The 22,530-nt window shown below is 42.9% G+C and overlaps 1 protein-coding gene across 1 annotated transcript; it reads left to right on the forward strand.

Annotated features, from left to right (window-relative positions):
* Positions 1-283: 283 nt before the first annotated feature.
* On the forward strand, positions 284-1,711 carry LOC120108264 (F-box protein At5g07610-like). The gene has a single exon (XM_039121848.1). It carries the CDS (start codon positions 929-931, stop codon positions 1,709-1,711), a length of 783 nt encoding a protein of 260 aa, XP_038977776.1. The 5' UTR covers positions 284-928.
* Positions 1,712-22,530: the final 20,819 nt, after the last annotated feature.

The following is a 22,530-nucleotide window of genomic DNA, read 5'->3' on the forward strand; positions in this document are numbered from 1 at the left end:
TAATTACTAGAAATCACACAAATTCAATTTTTAGAAAAGCCTAAGTGCAAATTTAAATTTGTTGTTATGAATTAACCAATTTTCAATTTTTTCGTTTGAATTTTTCGAATTAGTAATAATTGATTACTAATTTTGTGCTAGTAGATCAAATATTGTAATTGAGATCTAAAATGTCAATTCAACGAATTATAAGATTTATTATCTTATTAGAATAATTGATTACTAATTTTGTGCTAATAAATCAATTATTTTAATTGAGAACTAAAATGTCAATTCAATGAATTATGAGATTTATTACCTTATTAGAATAATTGATTACCAATTTTGTGCTAGCAAATCAATTATTGTAATTGAGATCTAAAATATCAATTCAATGAATTATAATAAGCCCTCAAAACCTCACTATTTGTAGAAGCCCCTACGTCTTCCTTCCTTCTTGAACGCTCCCTCTTAGACCCAGAAGCTGCCAGATCTCGGCACCCCATCGGTGTCGCCGAAGAAGATGCTCGTAGCTCCTCCCTAAAGCTAGGTAAGCTCCCGACCACCTCATCTTTCTTCTTCCCTGCCTTCTATCCTCCCAATTTACTCGGGATAACAGAGAGAGAGAGAGAGGAAGAAAGAAAGAAAGAAAAGAAGAAAAAGAAGAGAGGGAAGGGGGGATTTACCTGTGTGCGGCAGCAAGCGTCGCCGGCGCCGCTGGTCCTCGCCGTGGGCTCTTCTTCTCCTGAGCTCTCTCTTCTCCATGGGAGGAAGAGAGGGCCGGCCACCGCAGCCGTAGCCGGTGCCACCGGTCCCCCCCCCCATTGCGGGCCAACTTTGAGTCTGTTTAGCCGTATTTGGGTTTGTTGGGCTATGTTTAATAGTATTTTTGATACGAACCTAATAGGAGGATAGGAAGGAAGAAGTCTAATCTCTCCGCCACAAGAAGATGGTTCGCTGTGTTGCCAAACTGACAGACGATCTCATGGTGGAGATCCTTTCTCGTCTGCCGACCAAGTCCTTTTTCCGGTTTCAATGCGTCTCCAAGTCCTGGCTCGCCCTTTCATCTGATCCCTACTATCAGAATAACTTCCCTCGTGCTGCATCTGGCCTCTTCGTCGATGTCCCTTATGGAGACATGACCGCTTTCGGGCACCGGAGGCGTATCCAATATATTAGCCTCTCAAACAACGATGACGATCTTGCCATCAACACCTCTCTCAGTTTCTTGCGCAAGTTATGGAATATGGAGGTGATATGGAATATGGAGGTGATCAGCTCCTCCAATGGGCTGCTCCTCTGCCGCTCGTGGTGGTGGGTCCGAAAAATCTGCCGCATAACTACATCCCTCTACGTCTGCAATCCCGCCACTAAAGAGTGGACTGTCCTCCCTGGAGGAGAGATCACCAGGTACCTTGCTTTGGGCTTCGAACCTCGCGTCTCCCACCACTACCATGTCCTCGGCTTCGACAGGATCGCTAGGCTTAGGATCTTCTCGACTAGGACAAACCAGTGGGTCGACAGCGAAGTCTCTAATTTCAAAGAGTATCGCAGCCCACAGGCTACTTTCACCAATGGGATTTTCTATGTTACATACGGTCTAAACCAAGTCTTGGGAATTGATCCAGAGGGAAAGGTTTGCCACAGAGTCGAGCTGCCTGAATCCGATTACGTGTACCGTGACTACCGTCTCAGGGGGTTATTTGCATTATATGCTGCGAAGCAAGGGTGAGATAAATGTGTGGATGCTTAAGGACTACTGTCATGTCGATTGGATCTTCAAGCATTGTATTAACGTCAGAGCCATGTTACAGAAACATGGGATCCCTGAAACACCCTATGTTTATGTCACAGAATTTCATCCAGATGTGGATGCTATTTTCCTTCGAATAGATGGCAACATCTTCTCATATCACTTAAATAGTGGTAGATTGGAAGAAGTCTACAACTTGCCTCGTACAAGCGATCTAGGATGTGTTGCGTATTCACCCACTAATCGAAGGGGTTTGGTGATGAGGTTGTCTGATGGGATGGACGACGGACAGATTTATGAACGACTCATGGCAACATATCATAGCATGTTAGAGGTTCGTAAAATTTACTATCGGTTGTCTTTTTGTTTTTAGAGATTGAACATCCTGCCTTCATGGTTTAAATTGTGAAGACATTTATCAATCCTGGAATATATGTTATTATATGTGGAATCAGCTCACCTTCATCATCATTATTGTTTTGCCTTGAGAAGGAATAATAATTTGACTTAGCTTTTGATTGATGCAGGAGCATGAGCCCGAGTCATGATGGACGTACGTCGAGTTTGAATCTTTACTTGGAAGTGCCCAAAAACACATTGAGTTCATGATTTCCAGCATTTAATTATATTGGATTGAGTCTATTTTTTATTTTGGTTTATTAGGTCATATTGTGTTCTTTCATTTTGGGTTTGTTTGAGTTCTTGTTTTGAGTTTGTAATTTGCTAATTTGTATTTGATGATTGAGTCCATTTTAGTTTAGTATGGACATGTAGTTTGAGTTTATTTACGTTTTGTTGGCGAGCTTGTTTGCATTGGGTCCTTAAATTGGTTTATAATTGCTGAATTATGATAGTTGGGATTGAGTCCTTGTCATTGAGTGCCTTGTGGCAATCAGTTGGCTGAAGATTAGGAGGCGTGGAAGAGAGATTCATGCCCCAAGGAAGGGTCCTCCTTTCACTAGAAAATCTTCATGTGTGATGATCTATCCTTGCTGATTTTTAGGGATCCTTATCTCCATGAATTGGCGTCCCTTTGACGAGTTCTACTTGGAGAAGGACTCACATCACGTGAAGGGGAGAAATAACCCTCAACGCATGAACAAGTCAACCGTGAAGGAAGAAAATCAGATGGCGCCTTTAGGCGTGAAGATCCTAGAAGATTTTCCTTAACGTGTGGAGTGTTTTGACTTTGTCAAATCCTACTTTGGTTAGGGGTCCTATTAGTCTCTAGTATTTGAATTTAGTTATTAACCTAAATCTAAGTTTGAATCATGTAATGCGATCCCTATTTTGTTCCAACGCCCCATCTATTTTAAAGGTGGATGTTGAAGAATAAAGGAGAATTAATTTTAGTTTTCAATTGCTCTTGTGATCTAGAGGCGAGACGCTTCTTTTTCCTACTTTTGTGAGACTCCAAAGATTCCTTTCTTCCTCAGTGATATGCCGAAAAATTCTTGAGTTTAGAATAGAGGTGAGACTCTTCTATTCAGCCTATAGTTATCTTGTTACCATCAAAACCGCAGCACCTTTCATTGTTCCTTGTTCCACCCGCCAACCTTCATCATGCCATAGCTCTAATCCCTTAAACACCCAATCATCACAAAGTCCTTCAAGTTTCAGATCTAAACCATAAGCCCAATCCCTTCCTCCCACATCCTGACCCAAATTAGCTTTGGGTCCAACCAATTTCAGCGATCATCCACCAAAAACTCAGCATCACCCACCCCCGTTTTGCGTCATCGATTCTATTATATGCTTCATTCTAATTAATCTCTTGTGACATGAAAAACTAATGAACAACATGTCAAACAGATATTGCCATGTGGCTCTATACTCCTCTGCTGTTTTTATTCTTTCTGTTCAAAATATATACCACCTAGCATACATTGATGTACATGAATTACAAATTGGAGTTTGAGCTGATCGGACCGATGTGTATCAGATATGATCTGGGTTTCATAACAGTGCTACTTTATTGATTTTGGAAACACTATTAGCACTCTAATCATGGCCTAATTTGGTTTATTGTTGTAGGGGTAAATTAAAACTCTAATGTTAGTATTTTTAGGAAATATCCCTTATTTTATTCTTTAGTTATATTTATAAATTATGAGAATCCTATTGCTGCAATAGACTGCTCCTTTGCCGCTCGTGGGTTGCACCAGTAGTCTTTGCATTCTAGTGCTGCAATAGACTGCTTCTTTATCTTTTATCTCCTCCTTTGCGCGAGCCCACTATTGGATCATTCATCGGTGCAGACGAATGAATGAGAGAGTTTGAAGCGGTTTGAGATCCATATGGTGTGTGGTCCAACAGTGGACTTGTGCTCACCTTCCTTCGTGAGAAAGATATACCCCGGATGCCTCATGAGACCGAACATGTCATGCTGGGGGATATATGCATTACCTTCTTTTGCATGATCTTGTTTGGCTTTCAGAGAAGAGATAGCTGGTGAAATGTTAATTTTACAAAATTGAAGAGTTTATTTTCCTCAACATGCCTCCCCCTTCTGAAATTATCATTGTGGAATTGCAGATTGGCAAGTACGGAGAGAGCCCATCTAATTGTGGACAAATTCAATGGACTACAAACTCCACCGCCCATGGAATATGCTGCACATTGAGCATCATAATGGTAAATCGTAATGGTGAGCGTAGAGAGCAAATGGCCTTTTCTAATGCACCTCCTGCAATCCACTGATTTGCCAACCTGCCCATTTCACTACTTGTCACGCATTTCTAAAATATGTTTCTTTCTTAGCCATATAAAAGCATGTTTTGAGAAAATGAGCACAAGGTAGAAAACAAATAAAAAAACAAAAAATATATTCTAGTTTTCTGGTTTGGTGAATTTGTTTATGTTACCTGCATCTCTTTAATTACCTCCTAGAATTCCATTCAATTTCAATTCAAATCAGCTAAAACAAATCTAGGCAGGTGTAGGAAGTAAGTTGCAAGGGAAGGGATGGGTTTTCTATCTCAAGGAAAATGTTGAGGCAATTGACAAACCAATCACAACTGCATATGAGAATAAATGGTGATGCTTTTCTTAAACAGTCTTCCATTTCATAAAAAGAACAACGTGCTTATACAAAATAGGAATAGCTCTGAAAGAAATTTCTCTTTTTATATCAAGCAGTTCTGTTAAGATGCTAATTTGGCCAAACCCTAGCATCCTTGGCAAAAGCTACCATTTTTAAGAAGATGTTAAAAGGGCAAAATGATCACAGAGATCTTTCTATTTTGGTAGAAAACTATCTTAGGTGCCCACTTGATGCAGGACGGATGTAAGGGGTGGAAGGCAGCGTGAAAGAGGAGAAGAAGAGGGGAAGAAGAAGAAAAGAGGAGAGAAGGAGGAAGAAGAAGAAGGCTAATTTTCTTTCATTAATTCATTGAAAAAATAAACAAATGCATGCCCTATATATATATAGGGCCACAAAATAACAAATAAGTCCCAACGAAGAAAACAATTCGAAAGAGGTCCTCAAAAGACAATATGCAAATTAATCCTACCCATATAAAATAAATAAATAATAAAAATAACATCAATCAATCCAGCCACAACGAAAGTGGCTGGACCGTCCTCCTGCGACAACCATGATCCCGCAAAATAATTAGTCCAGTGCTCGTGCCCGCACCAACTCCCCCCGGGTAAGAAGAAGTCGATCCCGACGAATGACTCTAGTAGTACTCCAAGAGATCTGGGTCAATGCACTGTAACTCCGCACGTGTAATCCATGTAGCATCAGACTCCGAGCGTCCTCGTCAGCGAACTAGGAAACGCTGAACACCCCATCACTGGTAGAAACAGTCTGCTCATCTAAAATGGCATCAATATGTTCTTTTTGTGCTGGTGGTAAAGCTAGATGGGTCGGAGATGGTATGGAATCAAGAATAAGAGTATCATCAAGCTCAAGTGATGGATGAGTGAAAGGATCAGTAGGAGAAAGGGGGCCCTTGTAAGCAACCAAATCCTCAATATTAAAAGTGGGGCTAATACCAAAATCAGAGGGTAGATCAAGAACGTAAGCATTAGTGCCCACTCGTTGCAATATCCGAAAGGGCCCAGCACTACGAGCCTGCAGTTTCTTGACGGTTCCAGATGGAAACCGCTCAGGCCGAATACGTATCATAACATAATCCCCAGTTTGCAATTGTTTATCTCGCCTATGAGAATCAGCCTATAGCTTATATTGAGCATTACTCATATGAATGCGCTTGCTAATTTTCTGATGCAGATTATGAATGTGTTGTACAAATGCATGTGCAGACTCAGAAATGCGAATCTGGGGGGACATAGGTAGGAGATCTACAGGTTTGCGAGCTTTATAACCATGGACCACTTCAAATGGACTCATCTCGATAGATCTATTGACCGACGAATTATATGCAAATTGGGCGACAGGCAGAATAGAATCCCAGTTACGATTGTGATCCCCTACTAGACTTCGCAGAAGGTTACCTAGACTTCGGTTGACGACTTCGGTTTGGCCATCGGTTTGAGGATGATAAGCGGTAGAAAATTTAAGTTTGGTGCCAACCATATGCCACAAGGTTTTCCTAAAATAGCTCATGAAGCGGACATCCCTATCGGAGACAATGGTTTTTGGTAAACCGTATAACTTAACAATCTCATCAAAAAAAATCTTGGCTACTCGAGAGGCATCAGAAGTTTTGGAACAAGGTAGGAAGTGGGTCATTTTAGAAAAACGATCCACAACCACAAAAATGGAATCATATTTTCGAAAAGTGCGAGGAAGGCCGAGCACAAAGTTAATACTAAGGTCAAGCCAAGGGCGATCTGGGACAGGTAACGGAGTGTAGAGGCCAGTATTTTGTTTTTTGTGCTTAGCTAGTTGACACGTACGACACTGTCCCACAATTTTAGCAACATCTCGTTTCAAACTTGGCCAAAAAAATTGACGTTCAACTTCTTCTATGGTCTTATCACGTCCAAAATGTCCAGCGAGACCGCCGGCATACACTTCCCATATCAAGAAATTGCGTACGGAAGTTTGCGGAATATAGAGCTTGGAAGCTTTGAACAAGTACCCGTCTTGAAGATAAACACCATCAATCAAAGGTCCTTGTCCATCAGCAAGGGCATTATAGAGGTGGCCAAAATCTGGGCAAGACAAGTAATCGAGCTTAAGTCTGTCAAAACCGGTGATGGAAAAAGACATGGCGGACAACAGAGTTACTCGTCGACTTAGCGCATCAGCAGCTTTGTTCGCAGCACCGGACATATGCTTGAGAACAAAAGTGTAATCCTGGAGGAATTGAACCCACTTGGCATGGCGATGATTAAGTTTTTTTTGGGAAGTAAGAAAATGAAGTGCCTCATGGTCAGAATAGAGAACAAATTCATTTGGAAGGAGGTAATGTCGCCAATACCATAGGGCCTGGACTATTGCATAAAATTCTTTGTCATAGGTGGAATATCTTTATCTAGCCTCATTCAGCTTTTCACTAAAATAGGCTATAGGATGACGTTCTTGACTAAGCACACCACCTATACCTAATCCAGATGCATCACATTCCACCTCAAAAACTTTGCTAAAATCAGGGAGTCACATAACTGGCGCTTCCATCATTCTTTTCTTGATGTCACTAAATGCTTTAGCAGCTGCGCGTGTCCACTGAAAGTCACCTCGTTTAAGGCAATCAATGATAGGTGACATAAGTGTACTGAACCCCTTTATAAAACGATGGTAAAATGTGACCAGGCCGTGAAAGCTACGGATGTCAGTAATATTCTTAGGTTCAGGCCATTCAACAATTGCAGTGATTTTCGCAGGGTCAGCAGATAAACCCTCAGAGGAGACTATATACCCTAAGAAGTTTACGTGAGGAGTGAAAAATGAACACTTCTTAAGGTTAGCATAGAATCTCTCGTTGCGTAAAGTCGTACAAACTTGCCTTAAATGGCGTAAATGTTGCTCCTTAGATTGGCTATAAATAAGGATATCGTCAAAGTACACGACTAAAAATTTGCCCATGAAAGGCCGTAGTACTTGAGTCATCACTCGCATAAATGTACTAGGAGCGTTTGAGAGGCCAAAAGGCATTACCAGCCATTCATAGAGGCCATCTTTTGTCTTAAAGGCTGTCTTCCATTCATCTTCTGGACGAATCCGGATTTGATGGTAGCCACTTTTTAAGTCAATCTTGGAGAAAATCGTGGCACCGGCCATCATATCCAACATATCGTCGAGCCGGAGAATAGAAAAACGGTACTTGACCGTGATTCTATTAATAGCCCGACTGTCTACACATATTCTCTAAGTTCCATCTTTTTTAGGAGTAAGAAGGACAGGTACGGCACAAGGACTTAGACTCTTCCGAATAAATCCCTTTTGTAGGAGCTCGCTAATTTTCTTAGGAGCTCTGCATGATCAGAAGGGTTCATCCGATAATGGGGCAAGTTAGGAAGAGTAGCTCCCAGAACTAGATCAATGGCGTGCTGGATATCACGCAAAGGGGGTAAATGATCCGGGAGATCTTCAGGAAAAAATTCTTGGAACTCCTCTAGGATAGCGAGGGATTCAGCCGATAATTGATAGTCAACTTTAAAGACCACGCAATAGCACGTATCTAGTAGGATAGTGATTACGGGTATCGATCCACAGGGATTGGGGTATAGTTATTTTTCTTAAAAATAAAAATATTTAAAATGATGAATTTGTGAAGACTATTAAACTAAGCAATTGAATAAAAAAATGCAATTAAAATGATATCAATTTGGGAGAACCTAGGGCAAGGAATTCACCACTAACATCGGAACAAGGGTTATTTATATTTTAATTTATTCTTGGATTAACATGCAAATTGGCTACAAGCCTAATAAGCATTCGAATAAAATTTCACAGAAGTAATTTAGGCATAATCCATCTTTAGTTTAGCATGAAATGTCTACCCTAATCTAAGGTGGTAGCACATCGCATCTTCCTTAAGCATGAACTATCTTATTTTTACTTCAATGATCATGAAGAGCAGTTGTATAAACTTCATATTTAAAATCACAGAAATTAAATATGAGATAAAATAAAATATTCATTAGAAGCAGAATAAGGTTTATACAACTCCAAGAATAGATATTAAAAATATAAAAACCCTTGGCCCTTTGTTAGGGCTACATCCGGCCCTGGAGAAGAGATCAGCCCTGCATGGAGTTGGAGACGGCAGCAGCAGCACAGCAGCAGGCTCCCATCTCTTCCCTCATGATTTCTTTCTTTGAAATATTTCCAAAATAACAAAACTCTTCTCTCTCCTCTTATTTTTTTATTCTCTCATGTTCCCGTGGCTCACTCCCTCCCCTGTTTCCTCTTCTTCTTCCCGTGGGATGTGGCCTCCGAGAGATGATGGGAGCAACCCCCGGTGGGGGAAGAGGGAATGCCCCCCCCCCGGTGGGGGAGGAATAAATGGAAGAGAAGAATGGGTGGGAAGAATGCCTTCTCTGCTCACGCCTGACCCCTTTTATAGGCTGCCATCTCCCCCTCTCTCCTCTGTTTTGCTTCACGTGCGATTGGAAAGATAAGGACTCAGAATATCTTCGAGATAAGAGCTGATCGCGCGGATATTTGGATGCCGGTTGGATGTTCTGTTCCTCAGAGATTGATCCGTGAAGCTTTGAAATCGAACAAACGAGAGGAAAAGCGGATGGCTGGGAACAACTAGATGCTGGGATTTGAAGCGTATCCAGTTGACGTGGGAGCAATCGATGAGAGGAAGAAACCAAGCTTCTTCAACGTGGTAGAAGATCTTGGACGCGGCTGGGAATGCTGATTCGTTCTGCGGATGGGGGCTGCTGGATTTGCTGGATTCGTGAGGTGATCCCAAAAACGTTGTAGATCTGATCCTGGATCCTTGGAGAAGCTCTTGCTTGCTGGCTTGCGTGGACGACGCGGAAGAAGTTGTGAATGCGTTGAGCAGTTGCGGAAGCAGGGAAGCTGATCTAGAAGAAGCAGAGACGTGGACGTTGATCGTAGAGGACGGACGCCTGGATTTGAGGTTGAGCTGGGAGCTGAGGCCTTGATTCGTGATGAAGAGGAGATGGTTGAGAAGATCCCGGCTTTGTTCCGAAGCAATGGAAGACCGTGGACGTTGGGAGGATCTCATGCGAATGGGCGAACGTGGGAGGATTTCAAAATGTTGAGAGGATCGGATCTCGGCTGGGAGGAAGATCTTTGGAAGAATTCTTCGGCTAGGAACAAGGGAGCTGGGACGTGATCCACGGATGGCCGAACGTGGGATGCTTGGATTGGTTTGAGTCAATCTGGCATGCCGGCTGGGAGTGGTTCCGAAACAGGGGATTCCGTGGAGCTCGGGATGCACTTGGGATGTTGATCCATTCCGTGGTGACGTGGAGATACAGATGCTGGGAAGAGAATGGAGTGAAGGAGGGGAGCTGGGAAGGACGTGGAGGTTTGGATTCGGCTGATTGCTTGGTTTTGTTGTGGGACACGGGAGATGATGATCTGGTGACGTTGTTGAGAGCTTATCTGTGGAGGGGATCTAGGCTGGGAGTTTGGATGAAGAAGGGGAGTTGGGATGAAGTTTGGTAACGAACATGATCCGGAGGGAGGCTGGGACGGGCTCTGGATTTGGCTTGGAAGGAAGTTACGGCTGTGATGTGGAGCATTGGTTGCGGGAAGACTCTGAGACGTTGAGACAATCACTTGTGGATGCTGCGGACGTGAAGCAGGGGAAGTGAACGCGGGGAAGACGCGTACGGTTGCTTGGATAAGGATGGATCTAACGCGGTCGTGGGATAATGAGAACTCGGCTGAAAAGAGATGAGCTTGGGATGGATTTTGTTCGTAGACGTGGAGGGATCCGTGGACGAGGAAGTTTGGATTTGGCTGGGAGTGCATGGGAACAGGGGATAAGCTTGGACTTAGTTGGAGACGTGATTCGGGGCAGCTTTGGAATGTTGGTTCAACAGCAGAGGAAATGGGAGAGCTTGTGACGCTGAGATGTGAATAGATGTGGATGGAGCTTTCGGATTCGTGCAAAAAAATGATGGTATGCTTTAAGATCTGGGAGACAAATAATTGAAGGGATTTTATTGTTTTTGAGATTAAAATAGGGGAATTGGATCATGTGGAAAAAGAGTTAGGTGACTGAATCAGAGGGTCTTGATTTGCGGGGTGCATGTGGTTTAGATCCAGAAATAATCCCTAATGAACTTGACTCAACCTGCATACATTAGACTCAATCAATAAAATTAAGCAAACTCGAATTATTTTTAATAATGCCGTAATGAAGGGGAAAACATTTTCTTATGTTTAAATCTAAAAATATATGTATAAAAATAATCATAAGTGCCATGAAAAATAGATTAATTTATACATTATTTAGCACTTATCACACCCCCAAACCTACATTTTGCTAGTCCTCGAGCAAAATAAAACTAACTCACTTTCGCAGGAATCGCGATTGCATTTACCGTATGCAATAAGGCTTTAAACCCCTAGGTGGCCCTAGTGGACGAGTTTTGTCTCGTGAGGGTTTCCGGCTCAGATACCCACAAACTGTTGTCTCTAAAGAGTTTATTGTTTTATAAAATCTAACTTCAAATGCATAAGTGCCAAGAATTTCAAAAGCACACAAAGTTTTAATTACTAAGTCAGCCCGAATCCCAAGTCAGTATGCAACTTAAGTTGAGATTATTAAGCTTCCGTTAGAGAGTTGTAAGACTTCTTTATACTTGGGTGCTCGGTGATATCTGGACCATACACAAGCTAAAGCTTTAGATCCTCCGAAATACTGCTAAAGCTAGTAGTTTCCAAGAATTGGTCAGATAAGACCTAATCACTGATTCAAAATCATCCTACCTTGCAGGATTTCGAGAGTTGTGGATGTTTACTTTAATACCTCATGGGCTTTATCTGTAATATTCCAGTTTACTCGAATTTTTACAACGACGGCTTTCACACTATCGTGTTTTTCGAGATCAATATTATAATTTTTTTTTCTTTTTCTTCTCTTTTTTTTTAGATTTATAAATTACGCACTGTTACTCTTGTAATGATTCCTCCGTGTAGCAAGCATTCAGTCAACACTCCCACACCAGATGGCGTAAGGTGTTGGGCATCAAGACTCCCCTATGGACCTATGCTCGGATTCCTCATTACAAGCCCGCTGACCTTTGACGATAGGTAGCCCTTTTCGATGTACCTGACTAAATTCACTTCTCTTTTTTTTTTCTTTTTTTTTTAATAGTGAATTAGATAGGTATGATTCATCAGGACTCAAGGTTGCTACCAGACTTTAACAACATAATGTTGAACCTAACCCTTAGAAGTGCAGGCCATGTGTGTTGTGAAATTCCAAAGTAAAAATTATCTTACAACTCGCTAAAAGAACTTTTAAAAAGAACTCAAATTGACTTACTGCTGACTAGTCATTGGGCTTTTTAGATTTTATATACTTTGTGTGTTTATCATGTCAGCATTAAAGCCTAGAAATTAGTGTTTGTTTTTTTTTTTTTTGAAATTCACTTAAAAATGTGAAAATGCGAAAAATTTCTTCAAAAATCTTCAAAAATTCGAATCCTATACCCCCCAACCTAGATCAGACATTGTCCTCAATGTTTTTTTTTTTGATGAATTTTTTTTGAATATTATATTATTATTTTTATTGTTTTATATATTTTTTTATTTTGGACGAAAATATGATGCATATGGAGGATAGAAGCATTTTACCGTAGTTGCATCAGTAATATGAGGGATCCTGTTAAGAAAATAAAAAAATGCGACAAGAAAATATGCAAAAATAACCAACGAGAATTGGGTTGCCTCCCAACAAGCGCTAAGTTTAACGTCTTCAGCCAGACGCAGTGCATCCTTAATTATATCATGCCGGGTTCATGCCGAGTTTTCCAAAGAATAAAATTTGTGGGAGACTGATTGTCGAGCACGGAGTTGACTGCCCCTATGGTCTTGTCGATATCAAAGTCAAAATGGGCCAAGCATGCATTAAAAGAAAAACACATCAATTCCTTATATTTATCCTAAAATCACTAGACAGCTCCTAACTGGTTTGAAGAGGGCACCTAAGCCTCCAATCCGGTCTAATGAACTAAGTTGACCAGGTAAGCTCCCAGGTAAGTGGGGGGTCACGATGCGTTGCAAAGGTCCCACTTAAAAACCACTTGCCTCGAACAGATGAACTGTCTCCCTTAAAGGGACAAAGCTTGCCTAGACATCAACTGAGCCACAAAGCGAAATTGGTGCAACTTTCGGTGATTTTCATCCTATTGAGCTCGAATGTCCCTAGAGGCCAACGTCTAATTGATTTTAATTAGAGTGGTAACTATGTGAGAATTGATTCACTTAATTTGGGCAAGAATTTGGTGATGAAATCCAGTTCTTATCTTGTTGGGGTGATTGCCCTTACTATGTGCGGATTAATTGGTGTATGTGTATCAAGCATGCATTCACACTTTCGCTGAAATTAAAATCAAACAATCACCACAAAATTTCAGGCAAACTGGGAATCAATTTAAATAAGAAAGGTTTAGAGGTTACCAAAGGGAATTTCCCCAGCAATTTTTTTTAATTTTTTTTTAGGCAAACCTCTACAGCATTCCTTTTCCAGCAATTTCCTTTTTGATCGTCCCAGATGTCTTCTTCGATTCCTGATTAAATAATACCAAAATCAAAAATTAGTAAGAGAGAAGAAGGAGATAAGGAAAGTAACAAAAAAAATAGAAAATATTTTTATTTTATTTTAGATATATATATTTTTTGAAAGTTTTTTTTTTGAAAGTTTTTTTTTTATGAAAAGAAAAACAACTATGCTAACAATCCCCGGCAACGGCGCCAAAAATTGATAGTCAACTTTAAAGACCACGCAATAGCACGTATCTAGTAGGATAGTGATTACAGGTATCGATCCACAGGGATTGGGGTATAGTTATTTTTCTTAAAAATAAAAATATTTAAAATGATGAATTTGTGAAGACTATTAAACTAAGCAATTGAATAAAAAAATGCAATTAAAATGATATCAATTTGGGAGAACCTAGGGCAAGGAATTCACCACTAACATCGGAACAAGGGTTATTTATATTTTAATTTATTCTTGGATTAACATGCAAATTGGCTACAAGCCTAATAAGCATTCGAATAAAATTTCACAGAAGTAATTTAGGCATAATCCATCTTTAGTTTAGCATGAAATGTCTACCCTAATCTAAGGTGGTAGCACATCGCATCTTCCTTAAGCATGAACTATCTTATTTTTACTTCAATGATCATGAAGAGCAGTTGTATAAACTTCATATTTAAAATCACAGAAATTAAATATGAGATAAAATAAAATATTCATTAGAAGCAGAATAAGGTTTATACAACTCCAAGAATAGATATTAAAAATATAAAAACCCTTGGCCCTTTGTTAGGGCTACATCCGGCCCTGGAGAAGAGATCAGCCCTGCATGGAGTTGGAGACGGCAGCAGCAGCACAGCAGCAGGCTCCCATCTCTTCCCTCATGATTTCTTTCTTTGAAATATTTCCAAAATAACAAAACTCTTCTCTCTCCTCTTATTTTTTTATTCTCTCATGTTCCCGTGGCTCACTCCCTCCCCTGTTTCCTCTTCTTCTTCCCGTGGGATGTGGCCTCCGAGAGATGATGGGAGCAACCCCCGGTGGGGGAAGAGGGAATGCCCCCCCCCCCCGGTAGGGGAGGAATAAATGGAAGAGAAGAATGGGTGGGAAGAATGCCTTCTCTGCTCACGCCTGACCCCTTTTATAGGCTGCCATCTCCCCCTCTCTCCTCTGTTTTGCTTCACGTGCGATTGGAAAGATAAGGACTCAGAATATCTTCGAGATAAGAGCTGATCGCGCGGATATTTGGATGCCGGTTGGATGTTCTGTTCCTCAGAGATTGATCCGTGAAGCTTTGAAATCGAACAAACGAGAGGAAAAGCGGATGGCTGGGAACAACTAGATGCTGGGATTTGAAGCGTATCCAGTTGACGTGGGAGCAATCGATGAGAGGAAGAAACCAAGCTTCTTCAACGTGGTAGAAGATCTTGGACGCGGCTGGGAATGCTGATTCGTTCTGCGGATGGGGGCTGCTGGATTTGCTGGATTCGTGAGGTGATCCCAAAAACGTTGTAGATCTGATCCTGGATCCTTGGAGAAGCTCTTGCTTGCTGGCTTGCGTGGACGACGCGGAAGAAGTTGTGAATGCGTTGAGCAGTTGCGGAAGCAGGGAAGCTGATCTAGAAGAAGCAGAGACGTGGACGTTGATCGTAGAGGACGGACGCCTGGATTTGAGGTTGAGCTGGGAGCTGAGGCCTTGATTCGTGATGAAGAGGAGATGGTTGAGAAGATCCCGGCTTTGTTCCGAAGCAATGGAAGACCGTGGACGTTGGGAGGATCTCATGCGAATGGGCGAACGTGGGAGGATTTCAAAATGTTGAGAGGATCGGATCTCGGCTGGGAGGAAGATCTTTGGAAGAATTCTTCGGCTAGGAACAAGGGAGCTGGGACGTGATCCACGGATGGCCGAACGTGGGATGCTTGGATTGGTTTGAGTCAATCTGGCATGCCGGCTGGGAGTGGTTCCGAAACAGGGGATTCCGTGGAGCTCGGGATGCACTTGGGATGTTGATCCATTCCGTGGTGACGTGGAGATACAGATGCTGGGAAGAGAATGGAGTGAAGGAGGGGAGCTGGGAAGGACGTGGAGGTTTGGATTCGGCTGATTGCTTGGTTTTGTTGTGGGACACGGGAGATGATGATCTGGTGACGTTGTTGAGAGCTTATCCGTGGAGGGGATCTAGGCTGGGAGTTTGGATGAAGAAGGGGAGTTGGGATGAAGTTTGGTAACGAACATGATCCGGAGGGAGGCTGGGACGGGCTCTGGATTTGGCTTGGAAGGAAGTTACGGCTGTGATGTGGAGCATTGGTTGCGGGAAGACTCTGAGACGTTGAGACAATCACTTGTGGATGCTGCGGACGTGAAGCAGGGGAAGTGAACGCGGGGAAGACGCGTACGGTTGCTTGGATAAGGATGGATCTAATGCGGTCGTGGGATAATGAGAACTCGGCTGAAAAGAGATGAGCTTGGGATGGATTTTGTTCGTAGACGTGGAGGGATCCGTGGACGAGGAAGTTTGGATTTGGCTGGGAGTGCATGGGAACAGGGGATAAGCTTGGACTTAGTTGGAGACGTGATTCGGGGCAGCTTTGGAATGTTGGTTCAACAGCAGAGGAAATGGGAGAGCTTGTGACGCTGAGATGTGAATAGATGTGGATGGAGCTTTGGGATTCGTGCAAAAAAATGATGGTATGATTTAAGATCTGGGAGACAAATAATTGAAGGGATTTTATTGTTTTTGAGATTAAAATAGGAGAATTGGATCATGTGGAAAAAGAGTTAGGTGACTGAATCAGAGGGTCTTGATTTGCGGAGTGCATGTGGTTTAGATCCAGAAATAATCCCTAATGAACTTGACTCAACCTGCATACATTAGACTCAATCAATAAAATTAAGCAAACTCGAATTATTTTTAATAATGCCGTAATGAAGGGGAAAACATTTTCTTATGTTTAAATCTAAAAATATATGTATAAAAATAATCATAAGTGCCATGAAAAATAGATTAATTTATACATTATTTAGCACTTATCAATAATGTGGGGTTAAGATGTGGCTGAAGTTCTTTAACTAGCAGGGCAAACACTGGAGAGTCATTAAATACGTCCCTCTCAAATTCCGTGGGACTAAGGATATGGAGTTCCTTTTCCTTTGATTTACTCTTGTTCGTACTCTTATCTAATGTTTTGGGCCGTAAAGGATTAAGTTTAATCTTTTATCCTGGAATACAAAAGAGCAAGAGTTAGTTCGACCGTAGATGGTGACATCGAGGTCGAACAACCAAGGTCTTTCTAATATCAGATGACCTATGTCCATTGGGTGTACGTCACACCAGACAGTGTCTTTATAAGAAAGGATTTGAATAGGTACAAGACACCGTTCCTCAATGTGAATGGACGACGTGTCGATCCAGGAGACCTTATATGGTTGAGTTTGGGACACAGGAGTCAGACCCAAGCGAGCGACAATGCTGGAAGATATCGCATTAATGCAGCTCTCGCTATCAATGATAACTTTACAATCTTTTTCTCCGCACTTAATGTAAGTGTGGAAAATTGAAGTTCGTCTCCAGTCATCAGTCTCCTTAGGCTGAGTAATTGCACACCTTACTACATTCATAGTGGATTGGTCAGATTCGTGGGCAATTATCTGGGGAGTAGTTCGGATACAGCCTAAAGTGTGAGATTCTTCCTCAGGTTCATCTTCGACATCTTGAATATCATCTAAATTAGGCTCATAAATTTGTTCCTCCAAATTATCTATGTCATCCTTCTATTCTTGTGCATCAATAACAAGGGTCTGATTTGCACATTGGGAGGCAACATGACCAAACCCTTGGCATTTAAAATACTAAATTCTTGAGCTTGTTTTTGGAGGTTCACCTAAAATTCCTTTGCCTTTAATATCTCGGTTTTGGATAGGTGGAGAAGAAAAGGGTTTAGGTGGGACAGAACCGACTGGGGGTCTGGGTCCAGATGGTTGGGCACTAGTGGGAACCCGCCGGGAGTCAGGGCGCCTAACAAACATAGATTTGGAGAATTGCTCATAGTTTTGCACAAATGTATAGGATTGGTCTAAGGTGGCCACTTCACGAAGGACAAGTTCTTTCCTAAGCTCATCATTTAGGCCTCGTCGAAACCGGCTCAACATCATACGTTCATCTTCAGCTACATTACTTCGCATCATAAATTCATCAAATTGAGCGATATAATCAGTAGCCGTGCGGCTACCTTGTCTTAAATTGTTCCATCGATCTAGGAGGTCAGCTTGATAACTTAATGGAAGGTATTTTTCTTTTAATTTTTCTTTCATTTCTACCCAATCCGTAATAGCAGGTTGATGTCTCCGGGCTAACAGTTGTTCAGTGTTTTGCCAAAACAACTTAGCTCGACCAAGGAGTTTCATTCTAGCGAATCGGACCTTTTTTTCCTCCGACGGATTGTACCACTCAAAGAAGTGGTCCATTTTGCGTAACCAATTGGAGAAGACCTTCGGATCAAGACGACCATCAAAAGTGGAGGCTTCAACCCTAATGCCTCGCATTACATCTTCATCAGGGTCACGAGGTTCTCTGGGTTGTACAGTATGTCGGTGACCTCTATCAACATGAGGAATGGGACCAGGTCCTCTAGGACGAGGGAAGGCATGATGGTGACCTGGAACAGACCTATTATCAAAGTTGTCCTGCTGAACCGAGCCTTGTTGTTCTAGGATTTGTTCTAGGGTGTCGTCCTCATCAAGACCCGGTAAATGGGGAGTACTAGCTCTTTGGGATTCAATAACCCTTTGAAGTGAAACCTCAATTGAATCGAGTCGGGCATTAACCTGGGTGGACATTGTGGTTAAGTCATGAATTTGAGCATTGTTTGCTTGGACTTGGGCATTGGTATTTTGGACTTGAGTATTAGTTTTTTGAACTTGGGCATTAGTGTTTTGGACTTGAGCATTAGTGTCTTGGATAGCTTTTAATAGAACTTCGATTTTGGAATCCATGTCTAGGTGAGACTCAGAATAAGATGCGACACGATCACTACGTAGATGCATAAAATGAATGCAATATGTATGTTCCTACCAATTATAAAGGTTCCTAAGTAGACCTAATGCATGAAAGTAATTCGTAATTGCAAAGTTTATGCCCAATATAAGCTTAAACTATTCCCTAGTAAATAAATATTGCAAACTGAAAATTACTATGAAGCGCAAGCCAACAAGTAGTGCAGTCAAGTAGTACTAAGTTTTCGGACTATGCAAGGTGTCACGGAGCCGCGTACGTCTCCCCGATTTGATCTAGCTCCACAGTTAATATTAAAAAAAAAGTGCTACTACTAGGGTTTCTGTTTGTCTTGTGAACATGTGTGATCGCGTGTATTTTTGGATTTGTGGAACGTATTGCCATGCACAATTAAGAAAATTAATGCCAGATTAAATGAGCAAATTGAATCCGCAGGAAAGGGGAAAACAGAGCTGACCTGGTCGAGAGAGAGACTTGTGCACACGGAAGACGATCAGGCTGAAACAGGATCAGTAGGGTGGTCTGTGGAGCTAAAGCTGATGCAGGACAGAAACTCTATGACAGCTCCCTTGAAGGTGGTCAGGGCAGCTGATGGCGGCTGCGGTCGGGACGGCTTGTGACAGGGACTGTCGGAGATGACAGTGGTAACCGACGGCGGCAATTTCAAGCGGCGGTGCGGCGACGACTAGCAGCGGCGAGCGGCGGCAAGGAAGAGCAGGGGCGGCGCGCGGCGCAGTGGTGCAGCAGCAGGCATGGCAGCGGCGGTGGGAACGAGCGGGGGCACTGACAGCAGTGGAAGGCAGTGATTGGCGGTGGTGGGAGGGGCGTGGTAAATGGTGGTGGACACGGACGGGCCGGTGAGTGTCCGGCGGAATAGCAATAACTGCGGCAGAGGGGAGAGGCGGAAGATGCGGTGGTGCGGAAAGAATTGGCGGCGGCGGCGGTGACGGTGGGCAGAAGTGTTGACGGCGGAGAAGGGGCGGCGTGGGGCGACGGAAAACAGTGGTCGGAGGAAAAACCCAAGCAGAGAGATAGTCGGGAAAAATAAAGAGGGAAAGAAGAAGCCCCCCCCCCCCCCCCCCCCCCCCCGCGCACGTGCGTGACTGACACGTCACGTGCGGCAACTCAAATTTTTTTTTTTTTTGTTAAATGACTCAAGTGGAGTCGGGTTATCGGGTTAACAGACCCAACCCACTAAGACAGTCTTATCCGCAATATATATTTTTTTTTTTGAAATGATTCGGGTTAATGGATGATGGGTTAACGGGCTAACGGGTGTAGACCTTACCCGCACTGTAGATCATCTTCTCCCTTCGACGAATCTGACGGTTCACGCCTGATTTCGCAGCGGTGGTTGCGGGGAGGCATTGTGCCGGTGGAGCGAGGCGGCGTCGAGTGGGGCGGCGGCGTCCTTCTCCTGGATCCGGCCACGGATGGTGGCAGCAAGATGCGGCCGAAGCTTCCGGGGAGCCACAGCGGCGACCGATGGCGAATCGGCGGCGCAGCGAAACGGCTGCGGTGGTTGATGCTTGCACAGTGACGGTTGGAGGAGAAAACGATGAGGAGGCCGGCTTATTTGCCTCCCGGGCCGCTTTGGGGGTATCCGGCGACGGAGTTTTCCTTCTCTGTGTGAGATCCGAGAGAGAGGGAAGGGAAGGGAAGGGAGACAGCGGCGGAGGCAGCGGCGGTGGGGAACGAAGGCGGCGACGGCGTCTCGCGAGGGAGTCCGGTGGACTGGCGCCGGGTAGAAATCGACCGACGGAAGGGCTTTGCCCCTTTTCTCTTCACGGTGTGTGAGATGATGGAGAGGGAAGAGAACAAAGAAGAAAGGGAACGACCCTTCTTCTTTGGAGTGCGTGCCGTGCGACGATCCTCCGTGCGTTCCGGCGTTTGCGGTGCAAATGCTCTAGCAAAATGCAGATGAGGGAAAGGCCGAAAAGAAATCGACGGAAGTCCGTCCATAAACTGAATCCCTTGACTTCAACAACAGAGGCAAAGTCAGCCCTGCTCTGATACCAAAGCTGATGCAGGACGGATGTAAGGGGTGGAAGGCAGCGTGAAAGAGGAGAAGAAGAGGGGAAGAAGAAGAAAAGAGAAGAGGAGGAGGAAGAAGAAGAAGGCTAATTTTCTTGCATTAATTCATTGAAGCATGCCCTATATATATATAGGGCCACAAAATAACAAATAAGTCCCAACGAAGAAAACAATTCAAAAGAGATCCTCAAAAGACAATATGCAAATTACTCCTACCCACATAAAATAAATAAATAATAAAAATAACATCAATCAATCCAGCCACAACGAAAGTGGCTGGACCGTCCTCCTGCGACAACCATGATCCCGCAAAATAATCAGTCCAGTACTCGTGTCCACACTACCACTTGTAGTCAATAATCCTTTCAAACATTATATGTCCCTTTTTCACTCTTTCCATTGGTGGTGCCTGGGAGAAGGTTGGGAGAGAGGGAGGAAGAGGGCTGAGGGTAGGCGGCGACGAGGGAGATGGGGATGCTTGAACATCGCACTCCCACAGGATATAGCCTAAGGTGGTGTTGGGTTGACACAGAGCTGTATCCAAATAGGCTGTCCGACCCATGAATCCAGCAGGCAAGCCTCAAATATCTTATCCCACTAGGTTAACCAAACATGTCCTTAGAGATTATGAAAAATGTGTTATGTTGTCTCTAATAAGATTTTAGTCAGTCAATAATTTCTTCTAGCATCAAAAACTAGAAAATTGCATCTTTAGTAGATAATGTTTGTTCTTCGATAATGGAAGACCAAAATGAGAGGCCAAGGAATGGATGATTAAATCTTGCAATCTTAAATAAACATCAGAATTTGACAAGATAAATTAAAATTAATTTACTAAAAAATTAAATTTAAGTTTACTAGAAAAGGTTAAATTAAAATGTTCCTAGGTACTTTGGAATCTCAGTAGTACTTAAGTCGGATGCCCTGTTAGTGTGGTTAGGGCAGAAGCCGACATAGGAGGTAGCCATGACATTACCTAGGGTGTGGAGGTCTTACGACGCCCATCCCAACGTCCTAGTGCAGCCCATCGAAATCTCACCCTGCCAGCCTGATCATGCACCCTTAGTAGATTCCTAATTCTTAAATATTCCAAAAGCATCCATGGGTAGATTCCTAATTTTGGAATGTTCCAATTTGGATCACTTATCTGACATTTGTGAATTATTCATTTGACTGGCTAATATGCATGCAATCCTCTTGCCAAAGTAACAAAGATGTGATCTTTTTGAGTTTAAATTGCACAAAAGAGCTCTTTTCTCGTTGGCTTTTCTTCTGCACTCAAATCGCAGCTACCATGTCATTCGCTTCCCAGTCCACTAGTATCACAGGTAAAGTTTGAAATCTTCCCATCAGTGAAGCATGTTGTAATCAAGTTTTTGAGGACCTTACCTTTGTTGCGCACTACCAACATCATGTCTTCGTTTAATGATCTATTCATATATTTCCCAATTTATCTCCTATCCCCTTTGTTGATCTCCAAATGAAATGTGTTTAATGACACTACACACACCTCCAACACCATCTCCAACATCTGCGATGGGGTAGGAAGACAATGAGAACAAGGGGAGACACTGAAATTTCATCATGGTGGCGCTACCGGCATCGAAAAGAAGAGAGGGATCTCACCAAGTAGAAGTGGGAGAAGGCGATGCGATGAAGGCACTTTTGCTGCGGCTACATTGAGAGAGGAAGATGTTGAGAAGAGAGGGAGCGGGCAGCATTTCATCATGATGGTGCTGTTGTTAGCGATGACTAGAGAAAAAGAAGGGAAAAGAGGAGGCAATCAAATGAACAATTTAGAAGAGGCGAAGGAGACAATAAGAGAAGACGGAAGAGAAGAGAGGATGAGATGAGGAGCTCAGCTTGTAAAGGCCGCAGACCAAGAACCCTAAGCACCTCAATAATACCTCATTCGATCATTACATTGGATTGACTTTGGAATTAAGTGAACAAGTCACTTGATCCGGGTTCACCCACTAGACTATAAATGGAATATGTATATAGAATCCAGCCGGGCTCGGGCTAGCCTGTATAAAACGGGAGCTTGGCTTGTTTTAACATATTCAGTCCCGAATCTGGTAAGTCTATAGTTCAAGCCCAGGCCCGTTCAAAATGCTTTAGGCTTCAACGGTAGAGTTGC

Source organism: Phoenix dactylifera, unplaced genomic scaffold, assembly GCF_009389715.1.
Source record: "Phoenix dactylifera cultivar Barhee BC4 unplaced genomic scaffold, palm_55x_up_171113_PBpolish2nd_filt_p 001243F, whole genome shotgun sequence".
In the NCBI taxonomy this organism is placed as follows: domain Eukaryota; kingdom Viridiplantae; phylum Streptophyta; class Magnoliopsida; order Arecales; family Arecaceae; genus Phoenix; species Phoenix dactylifera.